The sequence below is a fragment of the Neofelis nebulosa genome, chromosome 8, assembly GCF_028018385.1.
Source record: "Neofelis nebulosa isolate mNeoNeb1 chromosome 8, mNeoNeb1.pri, whole genome shotgun sequence".
NCBI lineage: Eukaryota > Metazoa > Chordata > Mammalia > Carnivora > Felidae > Neofelis > Neofelis nebulosa.
The window spans coordinates 96,169,461-96,183,446 of record NC_080789.1 but is presented as its reverse complement, the minus strand read 5'-3'; the positions used below and the strand labels follow the sequence as shown (position 1 = coordinate 96,183,446).

The 13,986-nt window shown below is 42.0% G+C and overlaps 1 protein-coding gene across 1 annotated transcript in view; it reads right to left on the bottom strand.

Moving 5' to 3' along the window:
• The window catches only part of DUSP16 (dual specificity phosphatase 16), a 95,657-nt gene that overhangs the window by 20,228 nt on the left and 61,443 nt on the right, over positions 1-13,986 (bottom strand). Inside the window, exon 5 of the mRNA XM_058743635.1 lies at positions 12,679-12,842. Coding sequence (XP_058599618.1) covers positions 12,679-12,842 — 164 coding nt within the window. The remainder of the gene's footprint in view (positions 1-12,678; positions 12,843-13,986) is intronic.

Genomic DNA, 13,986 nt, shown 5'->3' with positions numbered 1-13,986 from the left:
TCGCTCTGACTTTAGAATACAGGTGCACACAACAAGAACATTTTCTTCCCAAACCGAACATGTTGATTGTTCTCAAAGACACAGTCCTAGGTAGTCTTTGAGCTCAGAACACTCTTGTGAAAAACTGAATCTACTGCCAGAGCTTTATCAGCTCTACATGCTGACAACTGACTCGTAAATACAGATCCTCTTCCATTTCCGGCCCCTCCTTCCAACCACCTACTGATGTCTCTATTTGTATGCTCCTCTGGCCCTTCAAACTCAAAATGTCAGAAACTCAAACACAGTATCATTCTGTGCCCCAAATACCGGTTTCCTCTTTGGAATCCAAAATTGGTTTGTGGTAATACCATTTACTCAGACACTTGAGCTGGAAAACAGGATCCTTTCATTTCGCTTCCTTCACGACCCCCATCCAAATGGCTGCCACAGCCTTTTGGTAGAACCTACCCTCCCCCTCTCCACCATTTGTCCTCTCCTCTCTGTTCCCTCTGGTTGCTGCTCAGTCAGTGGTCAGCCCTCACCACCACCAGCATCACACAGAGCCACCAGGGAGTTCTTAAAGCTTGCGGGGTTTCATCTCTAAACCATATACTGAACAAGAACCAAAGTGATCTTTCTTACAGTCAAACACGGGCTAAGTGCTTTGTTCACACTTTAATGTCATCATCGTCTCGCTGCCTGCTCTTGTCCAAATCCCCCAACAAGACATGTACGCCCACGCTTCCATTCTGGCATTCACACCATTCCTGTGCCTGTTCCTCCTCCTGGTGACTCTCTTCCACTTTGCTGGCTTTGTGGAAATCAGCCTTACTATGTACTCCTTCCACTGACGCATAATTAACCATTCCATTCCCTGCCCTTCCAAAGTACTTTGTTCACTGAGCACACGGTTATAATTAGCAGATAATTTTTGTCTCTCCTATTAAAATAGCGAGGTAGATCTTGGACTGATTCTTACTTGTTTTTCTACCTTTGGCACCGGCTACGTAGTTACACTCAATACGTGTTTGTTCGACTGATAATGCCGTCTACCGTTCTCCAGACAAGCCTACACAGCCCCCCTTCATTTAGTTCTATGTGTTCTAAGCCTAAAACAATTCCCTTGTAAGCAACGCTGGTCATTTATTCCCTTTCTTGGAATGGCACCTCCTCTCCAAATCTTTTCCAACTACCTGAAAGACAGTTGATGATCTTCCTGTTTTCCCTCCTGAGACATGCCAATTCCCTGAGTCTCTTCATTTACATCGGCACAAGAAATACATCTTACATAAAAGGCAGACTTAATAAACCCTCTTTCACCTGTGAGATGATGTCAAGGAACGGCTTTGAGAACCAGGTGAGCTTCCTGGAGTGACTGACGCCTCTGCGGTGCCAGAGCCCCAGTCTGCTGATGCTCTCACGTGCTTCTGCTAGGTTAATAACTAGGCTGTGAAGATCTCCATGGTATTCACTACAACTTTTAAACTTGTGTACATGTAGCAAAGGTCACGTTTGTTTTTCTGCACTGAGATTACTACCATTTGATCAACTGCAGTATCTCCCATGTAAGAACAGCAGCAGGTCACTGGAGTTAAGAGCCTTTCAAGCCTTTCTTGCCAATGGTCCTTAAAGAAATGAACCATCTTATGTGTCTTTCTCCTATCCACCAGCAGTACTACAAAGGTTTATTAAATTAAAAGTAAAGGGAAGTAGTAATGTCGCTTTCCACCCAATTCAGTAATGAGGACCTAGAAGTTTCAGAAGACAAAAGGCAGTTCCAAGAACAAAACATGTTACAAGTGTATAGTGACTGTCAAATTTGATTTTCCCACAGAAAGAACATAACAATGTATACTTCTGACAAGTAGCCTCATAACCTACAGTTTATAGAAATGGCCACTTAACCGAAATTCAGTCAAAAAATATTTGCTGAGCACCTTTGCTAGAGGTTTATTAATAATATTATGGTACATGGCACATATTAATAAAATAATATCTAACAGTTAATGAATGCCTACTTTTTCCAGGCACTGTGCTAAGCATTTAAATAGACTGTCTCTCTGGGGTGCCTGGGTGGCTCAGTCGGTTAAGCGTCCGACTTCAGCTCAGGTCATGATCTCGCGGTCCGCGAGTTCGAGCCCCGCATCGGGCTATGGGCTGATGGCTCAGAGCCTGGAGCCTGCTTCCAATTCTGTGTCTCCCTCTCTCTCTGCCCCTCCCCCGTTCATGCTCTGTCTCTCTCTGTCTCAAAAATAAATAAACGTAGGGGCGCCTGGGTGGCGCAGTCGGTTAAGCGTCCGACTTCAGCCAGGTCACGATCTCGCGGTCCGTGAGTTCGAGCCCCGCGTCAGGCTCTGGGCTGATCGCTCGGAGCCTGGAGCCTGTTTCCGATTCTGTGTCTCCCTCTCTCTCTGCCCCTCCCCCGTTCATGCTCTGTCTCTCTCTGTCCCAAAAATAAATAAAAAACGTTGAAAAAAAAATTTAAATAAATAAATAAATAAATAAACATAAAAAAAATTAAAAAAAAATAAATAAATAGACTGTCTCTCAAGGATGTGAAGAAAAAGAAACCTTCTTGCACTGTTGGCAGGAATGCTAACTGGGGCAACCACTCTGGAGAACAGTATGGAAGTTCCTCAAAAAGTTAAAAAATAGAACTATTCTATGATCCATTAACTGCACTACTGGGTATCTATCCAAAGAATACAAAAACACTAATTCAAGGGGATACATGTGTCCCTATGTTTACAGCAGTATTATTTACAATAACCAAATTATGGAAGCAGTCCAAGTGTCCGTGGATAGATGAATGCATAAAGAAGATGTGGCATGTGTGTGTGTGTGTGTGTGTGTGTGTGTGTGTTTGTGTGTGTATTGGAATATTATTCAGCCATTAAAAAAGAATGAAATGTTGCCATTTGCAATGATGTGGCTAGAGCTAGAGAGTATAATGCCAAGTGAAATAAGTCCAGGAAAGACAAATATCATATGATTTTACTCATATGTGGAATCTAAGAAACAAAATAAGCAAAGGGAAAAAAAGGGAGACAAAGCAAGAAGCAGACTCTTAACTATAGAGGATAAATTGATGGTCATCAGGAGAGGTGGGGGGTGGGGAGGGATGGCTGACTAGGTGATGGGGATTAAGGAGGGCACCTGTCATGATGAGCACCAGGTCATGTACGGACATGCTGAGTCACTATACTATACACTGAAAGTAATACGATACTGCATGCTAACTATACTAGAATAAAAAGAAAAAACTTAAATAGACTGTCTTATTTAATCCTCACAACCACCCTCTGGTATGGATACTATTATGATCCCCATTTTAAAAATGAGAAAACTGAGGCTTAGAAAGTTACACAATGTTTGCAGTCACACAGCTAGTGGGATAGAGTCAAAGTTCAAATCAAGAATATCCACCTCCAAAACCTATCCTTAGTGGCCATGCTTTGCTGAAGTTCTGTTTAAAGCAAATTAGGGGTGGTGTCTGGGTGGCTCAGTCAGTTAAGCATCCAACTTCGGCTCAGGTCATGATCTCACAGTTCACGAGTTCGAGCCCCGCGTCGGGCTCTGTGCTGACAGCTCAGAGCCTGGAGCCTGCTTCGGGTTCTGTGTCTCCTTCTCTCTCTGCCCCTCCCCTGATAACATTCTGTCTCTCTCAAAAATAAAAATAAGCATTCAAAAAAAAAAGCAAATTAGATGGAGCAACAAGGGAATTAGCCTACATATACACATCCTTTGTAACTAATTCAAGTATTAGAATATAAAGTTTAATTTCATTCTTTATGCCCATTTCAACTATCATTAACAAATTAGAAAGTAGAGGGACCACTCTGGCCTGCACCTCTTTGAGGAGACTTTCAGAGCAACTCAGGACACATTTGAGGACACTTACACAAAGTGTTGATTTTGCTCTGTTTCCCCTTATTGTCACCTCAGCTGTTGCCACAGGCATTACAGTGCTGGCCTCTGCCATGTTTGCACAGGTATCTACTGCTGCAGGGGGAGAACTGGCTCCCTGCGTGCAGGTCCACTGCCCTGTGCTGACTGCTGCCATGCACCAACCTTCAGCAACACCGCCATGCTGGACAGACGGAAATGTGCAAAGGGCACCATTCTGACCTGACATATTTAAGATACATCAATAATCCAACCTTACAATGCTGTTTATATCTCAAAAGCATTTTTCACTTATAAAACAGTGTACCATAAAAGATGCATTTAAGTAGTAAAGGTTTTTTTGAGTATTTATTTATAATTTCTACACCCAACGTGGGGCTTGAACTCACAACCCTGACATCAAGAGTCACACACTCTTTTGTGACTGAGCCAGCCAGGTGCCCCAGCAGTTTTTTAATTTTAAATAAGTGGCAAAAGGGGAAGGGTGAAAAAGACTAATATATTAAAACTGAGTGATGATAAAATAATTTAAACACAGGGGTGCCTGGAGGGTTCAGTTAAGCATCTGACTCTCGGGTTTCAACTCAGGTCATGATCTCACAGTTCACAGGATCAACCCCCCCGCATAGGGCTCTGTGGTGACAGTGTGGAGCCTGCTTGGGATTTTTCTCTCTCCCCTCTCTCTCTGCCCCTACCCAGCTCGTGCTCTCTATCAAAATAAATAACCTAAAAAATACATATGAAAAAATAATAATTTAAACATGAAATGAGAAAAAGGAAATGATCTTAATGGTAAATATAACTTGCTTTATAAAAATTTTACTGTAAAAATATTTATTAAGTCAATTATTCAACTATTCCCTGAAATTCTTTTTGCCATAAGATGGGACTTGATAAATAAAACATGGCTAATTTTAAAAACAAAGAGGCAAACAAAAATCCAAAGATGTTACCATGTAAAATTTAAATATAACATGGTTACTAAATTGAACACAATATGTAATCTGGTGGCAGTAACTACATCAATGCAAAAGTCAGTAAAATAATACATATACACTTGAACCACTTTAATTTAAAACAAATAAATGTACATTCATTCACTAATTTCTGATGCTGGACCATGGCTGCTTCTTTTTTTTTTTTTTTTTTGTATGGTTTAGCTGATGGGAGTTCTTTTTTTTCAACGTTTTTTTTTTGTTTTTTTTTTTTTTTTTTTTTTTTTTTTTTTTTTTTTATTTATTTTTGGGACAGAGAGAGACAGAGCATGAACGCGGGAGGGGCAGAGAGAGAGGGAGACACAGAATCGGAAACAGGCTCCAGGCTCCGAGCCATCAGCCCAGAGCCTGACGCGGGGCTCGAACTCACGGACCGCGAGATCGTGACCTGGCTGAAGTCGGACGCTTAACCGACTGCGCCACCCAGGCGCCCCGTAGCTGATGGGAGTTCTTAAGCAAATCACAACCAAGTGCATATACTACTTAAGAGCTTTCATTTCTCAGAAGAGCAAAAAACCTGTGAAACAACATCAGTACAGAATCCTGGTTTATGACTGCCCCTCAGGTATTTTACAGTTGCCTTACTGCTTCCTGGTTTAGACAGGAAAAAAGACGTAAAGCAATTTGGTTTTCCTGGATCGTCCCAAAACATTTAAGCTAAATCATAAAAAAACAACACTCTTCCCTCATTCATATTTCATGGGCGTATGTAATATTTTAATTAATGTGCACAATTATAATAACAAGTACGCTGGCCTAAACAGGTTTGAGAACAAACACGATACCTCCTGGTAAGCACACTGTTCCAGCAGTGGAGGCACAGGAGCCTACTGCTAGCCTAGCCGTAAAGCGGGCGGCACCTGCTGGGCCTCAGGGTTGAGAGGTGGGTGAATCGCTGAGTTTTGAAGGTTCATGTAGCCATACATTCTATTAACTTGCTCTCCGGATTGTTTTTACAAATGTACATATAAGTGGCTCGAGGGCATCTTAAGGCAATGTTTCTGATGATGGTGCTGGGCTGGAACTACTATTAGGAAGAATGGGTCTGTTTTATAGAATGATTGCTTTCATTTGCACATGAATGTCAAGGACTTCTTACTACACTATAAAGAGATATTTATGGAATTTGCTCAGTTTTGTTTTACACAACTGAAAATTTCTCTGCCCCGTTATTAAGCATCACAGTTTGTAAGATTCCAGAGGCACTCCCATTATGCCGTTTAATATGTAGCTCAACTTTGTGCTAAGTCTGTGAACAAATGTTTTCTACTGGCAAAATAATCTTCTCTGGCTTCAAATATCCTTCTGATACCTTGGTCTCTCAGTTCTTTGAACTTCTCACCTTCACCATTCACGAATGTGACCCGGTCAGTCCCGATCATTACCAACAACCTTGGCCTGTCCCTCATCTTGACCTCACCACCCCCCCCCACCCCCCCCGCCAACCCTTCCTCCTCTCCTTCCAGCTCCCTCTCTCTCACACCACCACTCTTGGAATCCTTTCATTCCCCTGGATCTACACTTCTCTGACTCTACCCCCTTTTCGGTCCTTCATCTTCATGGTATCTGTCTGCCTTCCTTGCCCAAGTGAAATTCTGTGGTCCGTCATTATAAATTACTCCCTTGCCTCCACCCTCAACTCCTGTGTCCCACTATGGCTTCTTCACACTCACCCAGCAAGATTACAGCCCTGGGTCAATCTAACTCTCCATCTGGTTTGCCTCTGCACCCACGCAGCCGCACCCACACCCGCCTGGTCTGTGTCTGCGCCCATGCAGCTGAACACAGCCAGAGAAAAGCACTCAGCAACGCTGCTCCATCTCAATTCCAATTCATGCTCCTCAGCAATCGTTTTATTTCCCTAGGTTCCCTCTCTCCTACATGCCGTTCCACCCATTTCCCCTTTTCTTCAAATTCCTTCTCCTCACTCTCAGCTGACAGAGGATCTTGTTTCCTGGGGTACTGAAAAATGTACACAGTCAGAAGCAAATTTTTGTAAATTTCCTCTAACCACATTTACCCTTCCAACAGCACATGCACCTACCTGTGTGCTCTACCTTCCCTCCTGCTGCATGGATGAACGCCGTGTGGCAGGAATAATGAGAAGCGTGTGGGTACTGGACCCAGAAAAACCAAAGCACAACCTAGCATGTTATCGCTTGTTACCTGAATGATCTTGAGTAGGTTGTCTAACCTCTCTCAGCTTCAGTTTCCTCACCTGTAAAGTAAGGCTAATGACGTACATTTTATAAAGCTATTATAAGGACAAAATAACTGGCACATAATGTAAGAGTCTCATTAAATGTTAGTTCCCTTACACTTTATCTTATTTTAAAAATAGCTTGTGGGAAGGTAAATTGGCACAGATACTATGGAAAATGATATGGAGGTTCCTCAAAAAATCAGAAATAAAATTACCATATGATTCAAAAATTCTCCTTCTGGGTATGTATCTGAAAGAAATAAAAACACTAACTCGAAGAGACATCTGCACCCCCATGTTCACTGCAGCATTATTTACAACACTCTAGATATACAGAAGTGTTCTATCAATCGATGAATGGATAATGATGTAGTACAGGTATACAATGAAGTGTTATTCAGCCATAAAAAAAGAATGAAATCTTGCCAATCTTGCCATTTGCGACATTATGAGGACATTATGCTAAGTGAAATAAGTCAGAGAAAAATACTATACAGTCTCACTTACATATGTGGAATCTAAAGGAATCTACTCAGAGATACAGAGAACATATGCGGGGTGTAGGTGACAATGGTCAGAAGGGACAAACTTCCAGTAATAAGTCATGGGGATGTAATGTACAACACTTAAAAGTTCTCATCAGAAGAAAAAAAATTGTAACCGTGTGGGTGATGGATGGATTCTTGCTTCAATATACAATTAAGAAAACTTTCAAAAATAACATTTTTGAGTCAAAAATAATCTTTATTTCATTATTTTATTATTATGATTTCCATTCACAATTTTTTCCCTCTCAAAGCTTCTCTCTCCTAAATAATGAAATAAACTTTGCCCTGTAGTTGGGACTAATTTGTAAGTAAGGGTCCTATAATCTGTTGTTGCAGACTATGAAGTAATAAATGGAACACAGATTGATATACAAGCCTTAATAAAACTGCTCTACTTGGCCAAGTTTCCCATGTTCAGCTAGACTGAGGAGAGAGATCACATTAAATCACCACAGGCACTGCAATTTTAGACAATGGAATTGTCACTTTTTTTTCTGAAGTCCATTCAAATAAATATTTTTGCATTTGCCACTCCTTTTGCCTTCAAAACTGACCTTACGTCCTACTTCCTCCATCCAGCCTTCCTCAGTCAACCACACCCACTGTATCCACCACTCACGAAAGCCTCTGGTATACCCCACCTCTTGAGGACATTGACCAAGGGCCCTGTGAACCAGGAACTGTCCTTGGTGCTAGGGATACGTGATTTCATTTGAACCTCACGTGAATGCTAGAAGGCAGGAATCATGAGTTTGTAGGTGACGAAACTGAGATTCAGCAACTTAGGTAAAGTGATATGGCTGGTAAGGTAAGACCTGGGAAGCAAAACTGCCCACCTCCAAGGCCAGCTGTCAACCATCACGCCAGGCTGCGTTGGTAGTGGGAGTTCTACAGTCACTCACCTCGTCTTGTACATCATTGTGGAATGAACTGGTCTTGTCTACTCAACTTGAGCACCATGTGGTGTATTTTTACTGATAATTTTGACCTTTGCCTTCCTGGATCTTATGGAAACCCTGAAGGCAGTATTCTGTGTCTAGGCTACTAGTTCTGGTAAGAAAACAACAGAGAAAGTGGCAGTCATCCCAGTGGCAGGCAACACAACCTGGCAGCACAAGAAAACCAACCTTGCTGATTCCAAGAGTGAAATGAGCAACACCAAGAGTGCCAACAGCACACTGTCTGGATGGGGGGGAAAGGGGGCAGGAGAACTGCTAACTTACTGCAGATATAGCTCTGGCTTTGTGACTACTGACAACAGGTGATTCCATCATACATTTCATGCATTTAAGTGTGAAACTAAAGTCTCTACTGGAAATGTTAAGCGATAAGGCAGAAAATCAAGAACTTTGGTCTTTCAACAGTAACTAGAGATTCTTGCGCAAATCCCACTCAGTTCAGATGTGAACTGGGCACTGGCAAACTACTTTTAGTACAATAAGCTATTCCTGTTCCAATTCTTGTATAAAGACTAGAGAATAAAAGAACAGACTGTGAGAAACAAAAGTACAGTTGTGAGGGGAAAAGAAATTGAAGGTATTCTTTTTGCTACCAATGACTTCTTACGGTCTTTTACAGAAGAGCTATGCCTTGGAAACCTGAGTAAAATTAAAATATGTTGAAAGTATTGACCTACACTGTCCTCTGTGGTAGCCACAAGCCACATGAGGCCACTGAGCACCTGAACTGTGCCACACTGAGATGGGTAGTAATTATGAAATATATACCATATTTTAAAGACTTAGTACAAAAAATACATAAAATAGCAATAGTTTTTCTACATTGATTGCACATTGAAATAATATTCTAGATATACTGTGATAAAGTTATCAAAATTAATTTCACTTGTTCTTTACTTTTTTAATAAAGCTATTGAAACATTTTAAGTATATGGCTTGTATTACCTTTCTAGTGGACAGTGCTGGTACAGAATGTGCTGTAGGAAAACTAGGGAAAGAAAATCTCAGCAGTGACTCAAGAAACAGTTTAGATCGTCAGTCCTTCATAACAGCCTGTTCTAGAGAGTTCTAGCTTCTAGAAGATGGGTATGTCTGGTGTTATATGAACACAAGCCTTAAAGCCAGAACAGTAGCTTGAGTGAGGATGATCTCTGCCACTAACCAGCTTTGAAGTCCATGACTTCCCAGCCACAAAATCTTGGGTAAGTGACAACTCAGAGCCAACCTATGTCTTAATCCTATTATGAGGGTTAAATGCAATAATATAAAGAGCCTAGCATTTTAAGTGGTAAATATGATTTTAATAAAGTTTCTATGATATGCTTTTAAAATATATTGGTGTCACTTGATTTAAAAGAAAACTAGGGGCGCCTGGGTGGCCCAGTCGGTTGAGCAACGGACTCCAGCTCAGGTCACGATCTCACGGTTTGTGAGTTCGAGCCCCGCATCGGGCTCTGTGCTGACAGCTCAGAGCCTGGAGCCTGCTTCAGATTCTGTGTCTCCTTCTCTCTCTGCCTCTCATGCTCTGTCTCTGGAGCAACGGACTCCAGCTCAGGTCACGATCTCACGGTTTGTGAGTTCGAGCCCCGCATCGGGCTCTGTGCTGACAGCTCAGAGCCTGGAGCCTGCTTCAGATTCTGTGTCTCCTTCTCTCTCTCCCTCTCATGCTCTGTCTCTGTCTCAGAAATAAAACATTAAAAAAATTTTTTAAAAAAACTAATAAAATTAGTGGTCTTATCATCGATGTTTTTAAAAACTTCAGCTTCTAAATTCTAATAAAAAGGTATGTGCTATTAGGAAAAATTACAAAATCTTCATCTCTGGAGATCTTCGGGAAGAGAAGCAGCATATTATTTCTCCTGGAAAGTTTAAATCAGAGAGCTGAGCAGAAAGATCAGTTCAAGCTATCTGTTCAACAGAGCCACATCTGGTCCCAAAACTCATCTGTTGGGTGTCATGGAATTCACTTAATGTTTCTGGAATATCAGCTTCCTCACTGATCAAGGAAAGGAGGCTGACTGCATGATCTCTAAAATCCCTGTCAGCATTAGGACTCTTCTCAACAATGAATCCAGAGGTCACTATGGGATTCCTGCTCACCATTTTCAAAGCATGCTTACTTCTCACCATCCTTTACATCTGCTGTAAAGAAGTTTCCTGACAGTCTTCCACAAAACCTCCTTGCCCAGGCTGTTTTCCCCTTGAGCTTCCATAAATTTATTCCTTCCCTACAACCACCTTCTCCCAATGCTTCTGTGTACATATCCTCTTCAGCCTGTTCAGTGTCCACTGAGAAACCAGCTGAAGGAGAAAACCATCCTCTCCCCATGTCTTCAACTCCAGGGTCCATTTTAACCGCTAGAGTCGTTAACAGACACATATGTTAAACCTGGAAATGGTGCACAGCAAAATGAATGTGCCATTTAACTTGATGTCAAACTTGATGTCAAAAGTAACAAAAATGATCTATAACACAATTATTTGTAAAAGCACCTGCTGACTGGTTATGTTTTTTTGTTTAACTAGGGGTAAATCGGGACAGCATCCTTAACTAGGATGAATTTTATTTCATTTTCTGATTGAGGATTAACTAAAACATCTTCAGCTTTATCCCAGGGATGCATGTGACTGTAGGAAATTAATTTTGCTTTCTGTGACATAGTTTGCTTATCTCTAAAAGAGAATAATCACGTGTTCAAAGGAACTGTGACTCCACCAGAAAGGCTCAATAAAAGTATAAACTATCGGCAGCTCTTCCTGCCTATGGGTCCTGTCCCCGTGTTTTAATAAAATCATCTTTTTACACCAAAAAAACCCCGAAACAGTATAAACTATCAAATTTCAAATCTCTCACAGTAAAAGCAGAGATATTAATAACGGTGTCGAGGCAAAATTTTACAGAGGTGGGAGTTCTGAAAAAAAAAAAAAAAAAAAAATGAAAGAATCCCCCACTGCTGGCAAACAGGGTATTTTTGCTTTTCACGTGCTAATACAAGCCAATCTGGGAGCTAGCTTTATGGTCAGCCCAACTCTTTCAATTACTCAAGGGAAAAGGTTAAGGTACCTCCCCCCTTTACAAGTAAGTAGCACCTGTGGGGTGCCTGGATGGCTTAGTCGGTTAAGCATCCGACTCTTGATTTTGGCTCAGGTCATGATCTCACGGTTCATGAGACTGAGCCCCACAGTGGGTTCTGTGCTGACAGGGCAAAGCTTACTTGGGATCCTCTCTCTCTCTCTTTCTTTCTCTCTCTCTCTGCCCCTCCCCTGCTTGCTCTCTCTCTCTCTCTCTCTTTAAAAATAAATAAAGTAGCACCTGTAAGTCACCAACAGGTAAATTAAGATCTTTGATTGCTCTTTTAGAGAAAAACCTCTTTTCTGGGAAGTTAGAGCACAGTTTCCTAGCACTACCAGTTAAGAGCATATAAGCTGTGCAGGCAGGCAGACCTTAGTTCTACTACTGTTATACCTGTACCATTAAATACGGTGGCCTGGATCACTATGGATTCCTCTATTGGGCACACCAGCTTCACGTGTGTGAACCTTTTCAGCAAGTCCGAGCTCCTCCCTCTTCTTTCTCAACGAAGCTGCTCCAGGCAGCCACTGACGGGGCAGCCTGCAGTGTGTGCTCTTAGCCCTTCTCCTCACCATCTTATTCCCACCCCCATCCCTCCAGCCAGAGGCTCTTCTTCAATCCAAGCTCAGCCTGAGTCCCTTTCTAGTATGCCTCAGTAAATACAGTTACAAATGTGAAATAATCTAGGAAGTATCAGCCTTCCTGAATGTGCCCAATGACTACAACAGAACAATTAATACACTAAGAAAATCGGGCTACACTTCTGACAAATCCTGTCCTATTCCAGGTCTCCCGGATCTTTGAGGAACAAGCAAGTGTGACAACATTTACATCTTATGGCAAATCAGTAACATCAAACAAAACAGCCCTCCAGAAGCTAATGCAAGTGCCACAGGGAGTCACACTGAGAATGCCGTACTTCCTTTCTGGAAGCAACAGCTGATGGGCAATCGCGATTTCTCCAGCTGCTAACAAGAAACCCTACAATGAAGGATATTTTCAAAGCACCCACCTTGTTGAGGACATCTCGCTGGCAGCCAAGATAAAGATTGGGAAGAATTCGGGTTGGCCCAGTGTTGGCAACAGGAAGGCAAGGCTGAGAAATGCAGGTAGGGACTACAGCAGATTTTCCTTCACAGAGGCCAGGGAAACAACGGGAGAACTCCGCAAACCCACCTAAAAATACACATAAAATTACTATGCCATGCACTAAGATAAAAATCAGCCTTTCGTTAACTGCTCAAATATAACTCTAACTGGTTAAAAAAAAAAAAGTCAAATCCCACAGATGCAAGTGGACAGCACTACACACGTACTCCTGTCCACAGCTGTCCACCACGGAGCCTGGCATATAGCCCGGCAGTGAGCCTTGGCTTACAGGGCCACGATGGGGAGCCGTACCCCTGAGGACACCTAACTGGACCCGTCTCTTTCTCCCTCTCTCCAACCTCACCTACCCTACATTTCCTCCCTGCCCCCAGTCTCCCAAATGAATACTCTCCTATGGAACTTAAAGAGGATTTAAAATAAGTAGCAAATAGGGGTGCCTGGGTGGCTCAGTCAGTTAAGCAACTGACTCTTGATTTTGGCTCAGGTCATGATCTCATGGGTTCATGAGATCAAGCCCCGCACTGGGCTGTGCACTGACAGCATAGAGACTGCTTGGGATTCTGTCTCTCCTTCTTTCTCTGCTTCTTCCATGCTGGCATGCACATGCTCACTCACTCACGTGCTCTCTCTCTTTCAAAATAAATAAATATTTTAAAATAAAAAAATAAAAAAAGTAGCAAATAAACCAAGACAACTACTCAGAGAGGTGAAATGGGGATATAAAAACAAAACAAAAACAACCATGAACTAAGGCCAGATGTTATTTCTTCAAAATAAAATTGATCAAGTTAAAAATGCTAGAGTTAAATTTAAATCTTCCTACTATGTAGGTTTTTTATGTCAAAGGGATTACAGACATATGCGCCCCTACTCTTGCAAATATTCTCCACATCAAGTCCTTGAAATTCCTGGACAGTTAATCAAGGTTCCTATAATTACCAGTGATTCCTGGGATCCACTGTTCATTTTGCTGAGCACTATGAAGAAGTGGTGACAGACCCTAATTTCTTAGGGTATGTGAAGGCCTTGTGGCAAGATTCCTACACCCAGAAGAATCCCGTTTTTCCTAGTCCAGTCCTTACTATGATCTGCTCTGTGACCTTCATTAAATCACCATCTTGCCATTTCTTAATGACAAGACATCTACCCAACCATTGGAGGCACCCTCACCCCCTCTGAAAAAGAAAAAATGAATATGGTCTTCCCTGGG